This window comes from Cricetulus griseus (genome assembly GCF_003668045.3).
Source record: "Cricetulus griseus strain 17A/GY chromosome 1 unlocalized genomic scaffold, alternate assembly CriGri-PICRH-1.0 chr1_0, whole genome shotgun sequence".
In the NCBI taxonomy this organism is placed as follows: domain Eukaryota; kingdom Metazoa; phylum Chordata; class Mammalia; order Rodentia; family Cricetidae; genus Cricetulus; species Cricetulus griseus.
The window spans coordinates 36,493,098-36,509,156 of record NW_023276806.1 but is presented as its reverse complement, the minus strand read 5'-3'; the positions used below and the strand labels follow the sequence as shown (position 1 = coordinate 36,509,156).

Genomic DNA, 16,059 nt, shown 5'->3' with positions numbered 1-16,059 from the left:
TGTAGTCCAGAGACAGACCATGACTGTCAGTGATTTCTTTTGAATCTTTCCAGAGATACATTATACTCATAAACAAGCAAGCACGTGTACAGTGCTCCTTTTTAACCCTTTGCTATACAAATGATAGTATCCTACCACTTGCTCATTTGTCTACACATAAAATGCTTCTCAGCTCTTTGGTTTTTTGATTTTTTTTCAAAACCGCATGGTTATACATAATGCTGACAGGCTGTAGTTTAAGTAGCTCATCCTAGTAGATGTTAACATTGTTTCCTGCTGAGGCTTCTTTGTGAAGCCCTGTGAATTCCTACTACATGGCATTGAGATAACTTGTGTGCTTGTAGTTTTGGGTACTGCCAGATGTCCTCCCAGGCCCTGCCTGTGACAGGGTCTGATTCCCCTGCCTCTGCCAGCAGTGCTAGTAACCAATACTTGTTACCCAGGCTGGTATGAAAACCCATGCCTTAGTATAGGTTTGGTCTGCAATTTCTCCATTTTGAGTACAATTAAGTATGTTTCAAGAATCATTTTTGTACATCCTTTTTTTTTAAATTAATCTATTTCCTGATTTTCTCTTGGTACTTGATATTTTTAAAATATGAATAATTTTTAGAAACTCTTTGTATTTCTAACATTAACTATTCACTGTAGATTATAACTTTACTCATTCTGTGCTTTATCTTTTGGATTCTTTTTGCATTTTAAAGTGTCAAGTCTTTTTTGTAATAGTTTGTGAGTTTTAGTTATTAGAATGGCCTTCCTTACTCTGATGTTCCACTAGTCTCTCAATCTTTTTTCCTAAAGTTTTTATGGTATCATTTGTTAAATTTAAATCTAAAGCTTAGAGAGACAAAGTGTGTGCTTTTAAATGAAGCCAGTAGTAGTAGGAATGAAAGGAAAGGAAACATTTTAGAAACAAAACTCTGAGCTAAGTGAGCAATGTATAGGAAGAATCGAGAGGAAAGTAGAAGAAACATGTTAAAGAAGCTATTGCTAATGTTGGTCTGTAGCATACGGCACCTAGACAAGTGATTCCTCCTCAGTGGTGAAGTGATGTAGGTCACTGGGGCTAGTAAGGTATACAGGGAGCAGTCTAAGATGAGATCTATCTGCATGAGGTAAAGTTGTCTACATATGGGTACAGAACAGAGGTAGGGTGCATATTTCTACTGAATTCCAGACTTAATGTTTGTTTCTCATTCATTCCTTAATATGCTGCTTGGCATGTAAAGAAAGTAAATTTGGATAATCTTTCAACACCGGAAGTGGTCAGGGTCAGATCAGATTCGAACCCTTGTATGAAACTCCAAAGCTTTACTCTTCCATGAATTATAATAAATAACTGTTAAGAGGGTTGAATATTTCATGAGGGAAGGAAGTGGTTAATTTTGCGAAAATTAGTAAGTGTAGCTAATATTATTTAGGTTGTTAAACTCTTTACATGGATGACCTCACCTAATGGTTACAATCCTGAGATTAATAACCCTGTCAGATCAGCTCTCCCTCAGCAGATAAGGAAGTTGAAGGTGTCCTGAGAGGTTTGAAGACTAAGGTAAAGAAAACTTTCACTTTTCACTGATGGAAAGTTGATGCTGATAGTGCTATTTGATCATAGTTTTCCAAGGTCATTTAGTTCCCACCGCACCTTCTGAAGTTATAGTTAATCCCATTTTATAAATGAGAAAACTGGGACTAGAGATGAATGAGAGCTAAGACTTAGCCTAGGTGGGCTGTTTGTAGAACCTGTCTTCTTTCTTAGGTAGGAGTCTTCAGTGAGAGCTTGAGGGCCAAGTGGAGTTTTATGGGGACACAGGCATTTTTATTCCTTTCTCTATAGTGGCTTCCTTCAGCAGACTATAAACCCGAACATTTACTGAAGAATATTGTTGGTACAAGATTCTGAAGAAACAGAATGAGAAGACAAATTATAGTCCAAGGGGCAACAAGGATGAAGCTTATTAGAATCTTGTAGAGAGCGCATTTGAAAGGGAGGGAAAAGCATCCACTGGAATTCTCATTGGGTGACTGAAACCTTGTTCAAGTAGGAAGGAAAACAAGAGAGATGGTTCAAAATAATTACCTTATCATTACTTTTTTTGCTTTTTTGTTTTTTTTTTTTTTTTTTTCGAGACAGGGTTTATGTAGCTTTGGAGCCTATCCTGGCACTTGCTCTGGAGACCAGGCTGGCCTCAAACTCACAGAGATCCACCTGCCTCTACCTCCCGAGTGCTGGGATTAAAGGCGTGCACCACCAACGCCCGGCCCTTATCATTACTTTTACAGTCATTATAATTATTTGTGCCTCCCAGTTGTACTTAATGTCATGAAAAGATAGACCTTTAGGAAAGAGGGAATAATTATAAAAATTGAGGTAATGCTATAAAGTACTCTGCAATGAAAAAATTAAAAATGGTTTTATTGAGGTCTAGTTGATAGACAGTAAGCTGCTCCTGTTTACTAAGTGCTGCTGCATGGACAGTGTTGTAAAGCCATTGCCACAGTCAGGATAGTGCTTGTCCTGTTGGGTTCTTCTCTCTGTGTCACTTCTCCATTATAGACGTTCTGTGTATTCTGACTTCTCACTTTGTATTTGACCCATGGGTTATGTAGACATATGCTATTTAATTTCTAAGTATTCAAGAATTTTTTAGAACATTTTTCAGTTACTTTTTGTTTTGTTTTGTTTTGTTTTGTTTTTCAAGACAGGGTTTCTCTGTGGCTTTGGAGACTGTCTTGGAACTAGCTCTTGTAGACCAGGCTGGTCTCGAACTCACAGAGGTCCACCTGCCTCTGCCTCCCGAGTGCTGGGATTAAAGGCGTGCGCCACCACCACCGCCCAGCTTTTCAGTTACTTCTAATCTGATTCTGTGTAGTCAAGGAGTATATTTTGAATAATTTGAATAGTTATGTTTATTGAGAGGCCCATAATATGGCTGTCACTAAATATCCACTTGATAAGAACTTTGTTGTGTATAATTTTGCTCCTGGATAGAGTTGTACAAAATGTCTGTCTTGTCAATTTGGTTGATTAGTATCATTCAGTATTCTGTTATCCTTATTTTATGTTTTCTGTCACTGGAAATGTATCCACTTTTCATTGTGGTTATGTCAGTTTTTGCTTTGTGAATTTTGCAGCTTCTATGCATTTTTAAATATTATAAAATTGCTATGTCCTTCTGCTTAACTGATTCTTCAGATTGTAACATTCTAAAAAATACCTCTGGACATGTCCTTTGGAAATCTACTTTGTGCAGTATACTGAGGCAGTTGTAAACTTTTCATGGTTAGTTTCTTGTCTTTCAAAAATCACTGCTTTTTAGCTGGGCATAGTGGCACATGCCTTTAATCTTAGTGCTTAAAAGGCAGAAGCAGGCAGATCTCCAAACTCAAGGCCAGCCTGCTCTGTGAGTCCCAGGACAGCCAGAGCTACACAGAGAAACCCAAACCCCGTTTTTGGAAAAACAGCAGCAAAAAGATTGCTGCCTTTTGTTGCCTAATAATCTGTCTTAAGAATGGTTTATCTTCACTTTTGTACAGGATTTTGTTTTGTTTTGTTTGTTTTTAGTTATTTTAGGCAGAAGTAGAATCGGTTTCTCCACCTTGACCAGGGTAAAGGTCTAGAAACCTTATTATATTCACTGGCTGATTCTTAAGTTTTTCTCTTTTATAAGGGATATTTAGAAAAAAATTGAAAGGTGGGATTTGAAAGTGTCCCTACCTCATCTTCTACAAAGGTGTCCAACAATTCTGGTTGTAATCTCAGCAGTTCTTGCTTTCTAATGTGTTTGCATATTTGAATCAACTTGTGAAAAAAATAAAGACCTATGAAATCTGAATCTTTGGTGATAGAACTATTTCCAAACTCCAGCCAAGACTTAAAACGGCTTGTAAAGGAGAGGGTGGCTTTCTGGTCTCCTCAACTGTCTTTTTGTAAGCAGAGCAGTGCAGGACTGGCAATGACCAGCTTCCTACAGAGTCACATAGTTTACTTAAAGAAAAAAGCCTAATTCCACCTTCAGGTTTACCTTGGTAAATTGTGTCTTGGTTTTTAACAACAGTACGCAGAAAGAAACTAAAATAAGAACAATTTTCAGATTGTATTTCCTAATATTCATGAACAAAATGCAAAATCAGGATATCCCTACTGTAAACAAAAAAACAGCTATGTTAGTTAACATGCACCTCAGAACCCAGGAGCCTGTTGACAGGAAATACAGTATGTATAAATAGGAGTGTAACTTTTCTAAAGTACTGCTTTTTAAATGTGATGTTATGTCGTACATTCTATGGTATGCGAAATGTACATGACTCCAGTTGTTGGTAGTTGACACTAAGTTTACACTTCATAGTGACTCCAGTGGGAGTTGTTTTTAAAAGTGCCAGAGAGTAGCAAGTAAAAAATAATACAGAACACTCCACAAAGAGGTCAGGTACAGCATGGACTCTGTGACTCCCAAGACTGATTAATTTCACAGAGTCACTTTTTAGATGTGTTGGATTATGTAATGTACACAGTAATCAGCTTGAAATTTTAACTGCTTCTGTGCAAGCTGATGCTTTTGCTTGATTTCCTTAATAAGGAACTTAAATGTTTTGTCCATTTTGTATATTAGATTGTAAGTGTCTGAACATTTTAATGCTTTTTGAAGTGATAGTGATTAAAAGAGTAAATGGTTTTGTATAAATCTAATGTAAAACATATTTTCTTCCACTTACTGCAACTGATCTTTGCTTATAGCTGTGAACTTTACAGAAGTTAATGAAGAAAACAAAAACTATCTATTTCAAGAAGTGTTTTCCTCCATTGAAACTTTGGCATTTACCTTTGGAAATATGTAAGTAAAGACTGTCATTTAAGTTAGTGCACCTGAATGTCTTAGTAAGAATATATACCTGATACATTTGTAGGGTATGTGGGAAGTAAAATATTGAGTACTATCACATAGCATCACAGTGTGGCAAGAGCTGCCTTCTGTGTCACTTCACTGACTATTTGCAAGTATCTGTAGCGCTCTCAGCAGAGTGCTGTGTCTTCTTTGTATGATGAGAGTCCTAGGTGTTTCTTAAAACTATTTATTCTAGATAGAGATTGAAGGTAAGAGACAGAGACGTGTAATAACTTGTCTTTTTATTTCTGTGCTTTTCTTAATCTCTCTGGATAGCCTCACAAACTTCCTTATGGGAGATGTGGGCAATGATTCAGTACTGCGACTGCCTGTTTCTCGAGGAAGTAAGGTAGGCCCAGTCTTATGAAAACAAAGTCTCTTTTTTAACTTACTATCACAGCTGCTTCCTAATATGGATCTTAGTATTAATTAATATGATGGTAAACTTTATAGATTACCTTACCATTTTGAGGCTAAACAAAGCAGATTCGTTCATTTTATATAATAAAATGGTCAGCTTCTGGAGCAGTAATAATTTGGTTATACATGTCTAAGTGATGCTATATTAAGAAAAGCAGCCTCATGAACCAATGTGACATGGTCCAGAACTTTAGTGAGGAATGTTTTTGGAGAGGGTGAGGGAGGTGGGAGTGGATATATGCATGAGCACGTGGAGACCAGAGATGGACATAGACAGTAGCTTTCTACCCTCTAAGAATTTATTTAGCCACACCCCTTTAGTCTCAGCACTCAAGAGGCAGAGGCAGGCAGGTCTCTGTGCATTTGTATAATATGCATGGCGTTTTTATCACAGAAATGGAAAAAGGTGGCTGGGTGTTCTCTTAAGTTTGAAGTCTATTGTAACTGCTTCTTTAATTTCTAAACCTTTTTAGATCTGTAGAATTTGAGACTTTATATGGATTTGTTGATTTTTAACTAATCAGATTAAATGAATTTGTTCATTGTTGAATCTTGGGAACTATAATTCTTGCAGTGTTGTGATATTTAAGCAGATACTTAGGCCCTTTGAGTTTTAAATACTTGAAATTCTTGAGCAGGAATTATGTCAGAGTAATAAAATTGAGAACAGAATTTTGGAAGCAGCAATTTGTTGTTTTCTGCTCTAATAATAAATTTGTTTTCTTCCATGTGTTAAGTCTTTTGAAAACATTTCTGTGGACTCAGTGGACTTACCCAATGAAAAAGGTAGTATTCTGGATTTTAGTGTATATTTTTCATTTTCTTTCAATAAGTATTTTGTATTGCTTAATCTTTTTGTACTTGTAAAATGAATCATTTGTAAAATGAATCTAGTATATTCATTTTAATATAAAATGATACCAAAGTTATACATATAAAACATAAAGAAAGCCGGGTGGTGGTGGCACACGCCTTTAATCCCAGCACTCAGGAGGCAGAGTCAGGCAGATTTCTGAGTTGGAGGCCAGCCTGGTCTATAGAGTGAGTTCCAGAACAGCTAGGGCTATACAGAGAAACATTGTGTGTGTGTGTGTGTGTGTGTGTGTGTGTGTGTGTGTGTGTGTGTTTATAAAGAGAAATCTTGCTTGATGGTATGATGATGTAAACATCATAATTACATACAGATTGTAACTCAACAAACAATAGAAATATATATTAATATAAAAATGCTGGAGATACAGTGACTCAGTGGTTAAGAGCATTCACTATGGCAGAGGACCTGGGGTGGTTTCCAGCACCCACATGGCAGTTCACAACTAATCTGTACCTCTAGTTTCAGGGATTTAACTCAAGCTTCTGGCTCTGTGGGCACCAGGCATGTATATGGTACCCACCAGAGATACATTCAGGCAAACCATACATGCACATATAGTAAAAATAAATAAATTTTTAAAGATTAAAAGTACAGTATAATTTTAAGTATAAACAATGATCTTTTATAAACTTAACCTTTCATTTTTTTAAAGATTTTATGTATTATGTATACAATGTTCTGCCTGCATGTATGCCTGCAGGCCAGAAAAGGGCACCAGATCTCATTATAGATGGTTGTGAGCCACCATGTGGTTGCTGGGAATTGAACTCAGGACCTCTGGAAAAGCAGTCAGTGCTCTTAACCTCTGAGCCATCTCTCCAGCCCATCCTTTGAATTTTTAACTAGTTTTTGTTGATGAATTCCTAAGGATCCAAGTACTTCTTTTTTAGAATTATTATGTGCTCATATGTAACATGTACTTATTTTGATGTTTGTGTTTTCAGGAAATTTCTCCCCTATAGAACTAGACAACTTGCTGTTAAAGAACACTGACTCTATAGAATTGGCTTTGTCATATGCTAAAACATGGTCAAAATATACCAAGAACATAGTGTCGTGGGTTGAAAAAAAGCTCAACTTGGGTGAGTTCTCTGTTAGAGCATCTGATTAACTTGGAAACGTTAGAGCTAACTTGTTTGTGATTCCTTTTCTGCAGACTATAAGAATTATGATTGCTAATTAATGGTTATTTCATTTTAATAAATAGAATTTTTCTTGCATAGGCTTTCTTACACTAAATACACATACTATTTTGTATAGGCTACTAGACATAGGCACACAAAGACAACCCTGACTCTTAAGAGGTCTCACTATAGTGGGTGGGAAAGTATAGTCTATAATAAGGTAAAAGGAGAGGAGAGTATCAGTGCATGTGCAAGCAGAAAGAAAGGAAGTGTGGCAGAAACAGCTCAGTAGTTTTACAGCTGAGAAGATGTTTTGGTATCTATTATCTTAGCTAACCCCCTAATACTTGGAACATAGGCAAGACAAGATCGTTATGCCTGTTTTCTGGCAATGTTCCTAAGGGGCACAGCAAATTTGCTTGTGAACATGTGGCGTATTTGGAGAGACATAGGATAAGTTCCTTGCCAGGCAGTGGTGGCACACGCCTTTAATTCCAGCACCCAGGAGGCAGAGAGGCAGGCGGATCTCTGTGAGTCCAAGGCCAGCCTGGTCTACAAGAGCTAGTTCCAGGACAGCTTCCAAAACTACACAGAGAAAGCCTGTCTCGAAAACCCAACAAAATAAAGCCAGGTTCCCCAGTTGATTCTGATGAACAGTTAGATTAAGAATTGCTTCCTTATATCATGATGCATACAAATATGTGTGATTACCTTTTAATTGAAGAAGCACAAATAATTTTAGAGTATATCTATAGGTTAAAATTTTAATTTTTGTCTTTTTAACCTTTCAGAATTGGAGTCCACTAGGAATATTGTAAAATTGGCAGAGGCAACTAGATCTAGCATTGGAATACAAGTAAGTATTCTATGAACTCCTCAGGTTTTATAATAAGAGACTATTCGGTTAACCTCCCAGTCAGTTCACAGAAAAAAAACTTATTGGAGAAAAAAAAAAGCTAAATTTAAATGGCTATTCCTTATGAATGAAACTAGAGTATTTACAGTTTTATACAAACACATATTTTGAAACTAAGTTTGCTAACTGTAGTTCATAAATCCATGTTTTTCTCACGTAGACACTTTACATAGTCATTTTACTAGAGAAAAAAATCTAAAGTTGTCGTTTTGAAGAACAGGAATATATCTAGAACTCCAAGAGCATTTTTTCCCTAACATGTCAAATTTACAGATTGAGTTACAGCATATTAGGCAAGTGCCTCTAATACTGTACTATTACAAAACTACCTTTCAACTTTAAATTCCAGGAGTTTATGCCACTGCAGTCCCTATTTACCAACGCTCTTCTCAATGACATACACAGCAGCAATCTTTTACAACAGACAATTGCAGCTCTCCAAGCCAACAAATTTGTGCAGGTAAAAATTAATATGCACAGTATTTTTTATAGTATACCTTTATAAAACTACTTACATCTTTTTAATATCTGTAATAGCCTCTACTTGGGAGAAAGAATGAAATGGAAAAGCAAAGGAAAGAAATAAAAGAACTTTGGAAGCAGCAACAGAATAAACTGGTTAGTGTTATCCTGGAGTTTCAGGTGCCTGTTTGTGGACATCTAAAATCATCTGCAGTAAATAAACCACCTGTCTTACTCTGGGTTCCCTAAAGTGCTGCCTTATAATCTGTTTAATGCTCTTTTCTGTGTAGCTCGAGACAGAGACAGCTCTCAAAAAGGCAAAATTGCTATGTATGCAGCGTCAAGATGAATACGAAAAGGCAAAGTCTTCCATGTTTCGTGCCGAAGAGGAGCAGCTAAGTTCAAGTGCTGGATTAGCAAAAAATCTCAACAAGCAACTAGAAAAAAAGCGGAGGCTGGAAGAAGAGGCTCTTCAAAAGGTATGTTGTTGTTATGTGAAACTTGAGCCATTATATTCTGCTTAAAGACTTGACTTCAAACCTTCCCAGGAGGCGGGCCAGCAGGAAAGCATGCTCAGGCTCACTCAGTGTCTCACACAGCTGGTCAAGAGAGGGACCCCGGTAAGTGTCACTTCTAACAGGTTCTCAGGTAACAGTGATGCTGCTGGTAGGGATCCACACTTTGGGAACCACTGTGCTGGGATACGTGCACGTTTGTGAAAAAAGTATCTTGGAGAGGATAGTAGTTTCTTATTTTTATAGACATAATTATTTATAAAATCTACTTTTTAGGCAAATCTGTGTTACATACCTGCTGACAAGAATAAGCCAAGGCTTTGTATCATTTATGTACATATAAAATATAATTTGACAAATTCTGTAAACTAAATGGTAAATATAAGTAGGAAGTGCTTTTTAAAATAGAAATGGAGATGTCTGTATACAAACAATATAGTAATTGCAAATTACCCCCCCCCCGCAATTAAAATCAAATGTTCTTAAATTGCCAACCAAAATGCTATTTATCTTTAAATTATCTTATTTAAAATACATTTCATAATACTATATTTAAAATGAAAATAAAATATTTCAGAATTTTTATAGACTTCCCAGTTTTTTTAAATATAGCTTTAACCACACTGTTTTTTTAATATAAATTCTAGTGATTGTGTTGTTTCTGTGATGCTCTTGAAGGTAGAAGAAGCAAACGAGCACTACAAAGTCTGTGTAACAAATGTTGAAGAACGACGGAATGATCTAGAAAATACCAAGAGAGAAATATTAACACAACTTCGGACACTTGTTTTCCAGTGTGACCTTACGCTTAAAGCTGTGAGTTGTTTCTTCATTATTTGAAGGCAACAGGGAAAAAGCCTTGGGATCTGATGAGTTTTGGTTGCTGAGAAATTTAAATTCTGAGACTCATAGAACTTACAGACTTTAAGTTTCTAGTTGTGATCTATAATTTGAGTTACCTTTTTTCTTTCTTTTTATTGAGACAGGGTGTGGTAAAACTGAACCAAAAATGATTCATGTAAATACAAAACATCCTACATCACATTTTAATTTTATGTCTTTAAAGTATTTTATAAAGAGTTTATATTCAACAGACCCTTTTGGCATATAGCTGACAGTTATTTACACACACACACACACACACACACACACACACACACACACACACACACACACACACACACATTTTCTGTTAACTGCCATCACAGTCAGGAACCAGAAATTTTTATCACTCAGTGTTGCCCATCTTTTGTCAGTCAGTACACACACACACCTAATCCCTACCAATACTGATGTGTTCTCCATCCTGTTAATTATCTGTAAAAATGTTAGAATAAGCTTTTTTGTATCTAAATGTTTTCCAACTTTTCCAGTGTATCTCATAAATAGACTTATAGTATTTAACCTTTTGAAACAGCCTACTGTATCACAGTGTTTATCCATTCACCAGGTGGACATTAGTGTTGTTTATAGTTTGGGGTCATTATGAATAAGCTGCAAAAAATATTTGTGACAGGCTTTTGTTGAACACAGTTTAACATATTTTAACAATCTTATATTTTGGAGACTATATAGAAGTGGGACAACTGTCAAGTGCATGATTAACTCAATAAGAAACTGTCTTACAGTTTTCTAGAGTGGCTGTAATCAGTATGAGAATTCTTGCTCTGTGCCCTTGATATTGTGTCTTGCTTAGCTGCTCCAGTTGGTGTGTAGTAGAGATCTAATTTTGGTTTTCATTTGTGTTTCCGAATAAGGGATAGGGCAAGTGATGGATTTATACTTTAATTAGAATTTTATACTAACGTTAAAAATAGATTCAAGGGCTTATTTACAATTTGGCTATTTTAAATTTTTCATTGTATTTCTTTTTTTGTATGTGTTTTTTGTTTTATATTTTCTCTCATTTCAAAGCTTTATTATATTTTTAGCAATGTCTTGTAGGAGAAGGTTCTTGATTTTACTAGGTCTGTCTTGTTTGGGTCATACTTTTGATGTTATGTCTAAGAGTATATCACTTACCCCAAGGTCATAGAGTTTCCCCCTTTGTTTTGTACTAATAATTGTAGAGTTTGACACTTAATAGTCCATATTGAGTTCATTTTGGGGCAAGGTGTGGGTTGAAGTTGCTTTTTAGCATAAAGATGCAATATTAAAATCATACCTAAAGGATTTTTAATAAATGCCAGCATAAAGAGGGTAGTGCCAGAGAAAGAATTTATTACTTAGGTTTCCAATAGAACAGGAAACAACACACAAGACTACAAAGGGAATGGCAACTTTGGCAGGCAAATTAACTAAGTTTAAGTTTTTTTTTGTTTTTTGGTTTTTTTGTTGTTGTTGTTTTTGAGACAGGATTTCTCTGTATAGCCCTGACTGTCCTGGAACTTGCTCTGTAGACCAGGCTAGCCTCAAACTCAGAGATCAGCCTGCCTCTGTATTGGAAATTAGATGTAGTGGGTCAAACTTTTAGTCCTAGCATTTGGGAGATAGTGAGCAAGAGGATCAAAATTCAGTGCCATCCTTGGCAATATGGCAAGTTTGAGGCCCGAGCTACTTGAGATTCTGTCTCAAACAAATGTAATAACAAAAAATTTTGGTCGGGGCTCTCTCAAGAAAGGCAAAGTGAACAGAGACTACACAGTGTTTGGACTGGTTGTTTACAGAGTTCAGTAATCTTTTTCAGAGATCCGAGGCTTTCAACCTTACTTTTGATTCATCTTGGGTAGAGGAAATTGACTTGGTATAGTAGATACATTGGATGGGGCTATGAACTTGGAACTTACTAGTTTTCTATATGAAGATATGATATTCTCTAAGCTCTTGTCTTTTCAAGTGCAATTTCTCCCTGGCCAGCATTTAAAACTGTTTAAAAAAATAATACCATTTTAAAAGGTGTGTGTGGGAGGGAATATAATTAATACAGAGGTCTACCTCTCCCAACACAGTAGGTGAAAATACTATGCTATTTACATTAAATTTCCTTTGCATCTTTTTCAGAATCCATTGGCTATATTTGTACATGCCTTCCAAATTCTCTCTTGATTTTGTTGCTTTATATTGAAAATCAGATGTGAGCACTCTTTTTAAGAATTATATTTGAAGTCCTTTAATGTTACATAAAATTGTTAGAATCAGTTTGTCTGTATTAAGAAAGATCTTATAAACATTTTCAGTGGGATGTATTAAGCTTTAGATCAGATTGTGAAGAATTAACTACATGTTTGTACATCTCTCTACTTAGGTCTTTTGATTTTTTTTTAAATCAGAACTGTGTTTTCAACATAAAAATCTTTGACAGGTTTTATTTATATCTGTGTATTTATTTTGGGGGCTGTTGTGAGTAATCTATATACACACACAACTTATATATCCACTCCACTTAATTTCAAATTCCAGTTGTTTCATAATATTTAGAATCATAGATAATTATTACATGATCTTTTTATCGTGGAGCCTTGGTAAATGCCTTTATTTTAGGGTCTTTTGAAGATTCCTTAGAGGTTCCTACATAGAAAAGCAAGCTGCTTGCCTTAAGGGCAGTTTTATGTCTTTCTCTTTTATAGTCCTTTTACTTGTTTTTTACTGCATCTCTTAATTTCTTATAAGGCTGTCAGTTATATGGGAGTGATGAGAAGAGGTTTCTTTGTCTTGGTCTTAGAAGAAAAGCATTTAGTCTTTTACTATTTAAATAGAATGGCAGCTATAGATTCTTTGAAGATGCTCCAAAAATAGTTAAGAATTTTTTTCCTGTGTTTTTGCTGAGTTTCTCCTGTCTATATTATTCTATGTGATAATCTAGTTTATCTTTTTTCTCCCTTTCCTCCCTCATTATCCTCATTTTCCCTCTCTTCCCCTTTAATTGTCTTTTGTTTTGGTTAAGGTAATCTGCTTTCATAAAATGAGGTGAGATGATATTCTTAACTTTTGTTGGGGGAAAGGGCTAATAAAATTTGTGTTGTTTCTTCCTTATCTAGCAGCATGTGTGGTATCTAGGATTGAAATTTTAGAAGAATTTTTTCTACATAGTCATTTCTTTTGATATATTCAAGTTAATTATTTCATAGGTGAAGTTTGGTAGCTTTTGGCTTGCATAGAATTGCATATATATATATATATATATATATATATATATATATATATATATATCCTTTTTCTTTTTTGGGAGGGCGGGGGTTCCAGAGAAGGTTTCCCTGTGGCCTTTGGAGGCTGTCCTGGAACTAGCTCTTGTAGACCAGGCTGGTCTCCAACTCACAGAGATCTGCCTGCCTCTGCCTCCTGAGTGCTGGGATTAAAGGCGAGAGCCACCAAGCCCGGCCATATTTCCTCTTTTATTCTTAATAATTTATGCACATACTCTCCCAATCTTGCACCATTTATACATGTCATTCATTTTCTGAAAAAGTTTTTTAAGTTGATTTTTTCCAGTTGTATTGGCTTTTACTTGATGTTTGTCTTTTTCTTTTAACTTTCATGACAGTTCTTCATTGAGTCCTCCCTGAATCTCTAGAATGAAGTCTCAAATGGTTCAGATGCCTGCTGAAGGTGACTTCCCTACAGCTAGCACATTCTGAAGTGTGTTTTTCTAAGTTCCCTAGAGATTTGCCTTTTGAACAGTGGATAATGTAAAAGCTTCTTATTTGATTTTCTAAGTATTTGAGTATTTTCAAGCTATTCTTTCTGATAATGACTTCTAGTTTAATTCTGTTGTGGAAAGAGAAATTAACTGTATGATTTCAGGCTTCTTAAATTTGTTACATTTTTTTTTTAAATTGACCCAGTATCAAGTTTTTTCTTTGCTCTAAAAACAAAAAAAAAAAAGAAGAGCAGACGTTGATAAAATTGAAAAATAAAGAAGAAAAAATGAAATTAAAAGGTGCTTTGAAAAAATGAATTACGAATGTTCCATGAATGTACTTTGAAAAGAATGTGTATACCTTTGTGCATACATATCAGTTCTTTAGTCTGTGTTGTAATTTATTTCTTCTGTATTCTTGATTAGTTGTATTTAACTGTCTATCTACTGAGAGAGGTTTAGAGGTCCTCAACATACTGTGTGTCTAGTTCCGTCAACTTTTGCTTTGTGTATTTTGAAATCTGCTGCTAGTTGCTTCTACATTAACAAATGTTATACCATCGTAGGAGATTGATCGTTCCCTTTTTGAGATGTCTCTTTCCTACTTTGATTTTCTGTTGCTCAGATAAAACATTGCCTGCAATAAGCTTGGGGAGGAAAGGGTTATTTGGCTTAGAGGTTGTAGGCCAGTATCAAGGAAACCAAGGCAGGAAACTGCATTCTGACTTGCTTTCTGAGGCTTGCTCCACTTAATTTCTTATATGCCCTGCCACTGCTTCCCAAGTGCAGGGGTTAAAAGTGTGTGCTACCATGCCTGGCCTCCAACACAATCTCTTTATCCTGGGAAATTTCCTTGCTTTTTACTCTGCTTTTTAGTGTTGATATGATACAACTGTTTCAGTTTACTTTTAATTACTTTGAACGTGGTATATTTTTCTCTTTTATTTTTGAGTGATTTTTTTATGTGTATGTATTTTACTTGTATGTATGTATGTGTGGCACATGTGTGTCTTGTGTCCACAGAAGTAAAAAAAAAAAAAGAGAGGGCATTGAATCCCCTGAAACAGGCATTACAGATGATTGCAAGCCACCATTTTGGTGCTGAGCACTGAACCCAGGTCCTCTGCAAGAACAGCAAATGCTCTTATGCTGGCTATGCCATCTCTCCAGCCCCTTTCTCTTCTATTTTTAAACATATTTAAAATGAGTTTCTTATGTAGCCTACAAATAGCATTGACTTTAGTGTTGATTGTTAAACATCTCTTGACAGTTGAGTGTTTAGATCATTCAAGTTCAATGTAAACACGTGGTAAGATGTAGACCTCCATATTATTTCCTACCTATTTATAACTCATTTCATCTATTTTTGTCTGTTGGGATTGTTTTAATTTATCTAAACTGTTTATCAACGTTCCAACCTGCTTGACTTAATTCATATATGGGGGTCAATTCTCTCTAAATTTTGTAGTTATTGAACTAGGAGTTGAAATGCAGATAGCATGCTGTGTATCTGTGGTTATCAGTTGCCTCCATAGATGTGAATTCCAAGACTTTGGCTTCAACAATAGAAACAAAAAATTGTTCTTTTTTGAATATATACAGATCTTTCCACATTGCCATTCCTTAAGTAATGTATTATAATTGTTCACAAAGCATCTGTGTACCATTAGTAATTATTGTATGTAATCTAGAGATAAATCTTATGGGAAGATAAGCATAAGCTAACTACAAATATACTATTTTCTATAAGAGACTTAACCGTCCATGGTTTGGGTAGGAGGGTCTCCTGGATAAACACCCAATCCTCATGGATACTGAGGAACATGTGTATCCTTAAACTTTTAATTTGAAGACAAGGTCTCACTGTCTCAAACTTGCAGCCCTTCTTACCTTTACTGCCCAAGTACTAGGATTACAGAAGCATGCCAGTGTGCATAGCTTTGTATTATTTTTATCCAGTCCTCTAAGAATCAGCACTTTAGTACTTCATGCGGAATGCAGGAAACATAGCACCATGTAAGCCCCTATACTCAATGTGAATTGTAATAGGTGTATGTTTACTAAAATACATATACATTAAAAACTTTACCACACTGTCTTTATTCTTGTGGGGGGAGGGTATTTGTTTGCTTTTCTATTATTTTAATTGAGATAATATATTATTTCCTCCTTCCCTTTCCTCCCTCCAAACTGTCCCATATACCCTCCTTGCCTCTTTCTTGTTACATACATATATGTGTATGTATATATGTATTAATTAAAATGCAGTCCCCAACTTAACTAAGA

The 16,059-nt window shown here is 35.6% G+C and overlaps 1 protein-coding gene across 6 annotated transcripts in view; it reads left to right on the top strand.

Moving 5' to 3' along the window:
• Arhgap29 (Rho GTPase activating protein 29) overlaps positions 1-16,059 on the top strand; it is a 64,205-nt gene that overhangs the window by 29,638 nt on the left and 18,508 nt on the right. For all 6 annotated transcript variants that reach the window (XM_035450689.1, XM_027395633.2, XM_027395635.2 and 3 more), the window contains 9 exons: positions 4,739-4,835; positions 5,163-5,235; positions 6,044-6,092; positions 7,125-7,262; positions 8,096-8,160; positions 8,570-8,680; positions 8,758-8,838; positions 8,973-9,161; positions 9,876-10,013. In XM_035450689.1, coding sequence (XP_035306580.1) covers positions 4,739-4,835; positions 5,163-5,235; positions 6,044-6,092; positions 7,125-7,262; positions 8,096-8,160; positions 8,570-8,680; positions 8,758-8,838; positions 8,973-9,161; positions 9,876-10,013 — 941 coding nt within the window. The remainder of the gene's footprint in view (positions 1-4,738; positions 4,836-5,162; positions 5,236-6,043; positions 6,093-7,124; positions 7,263-8,095; positions 8,161-8,569; positions 8,681-8,757; positions 8,839-8,972; positions 9,162-9,875; positions 10,014-16,059) is intronic.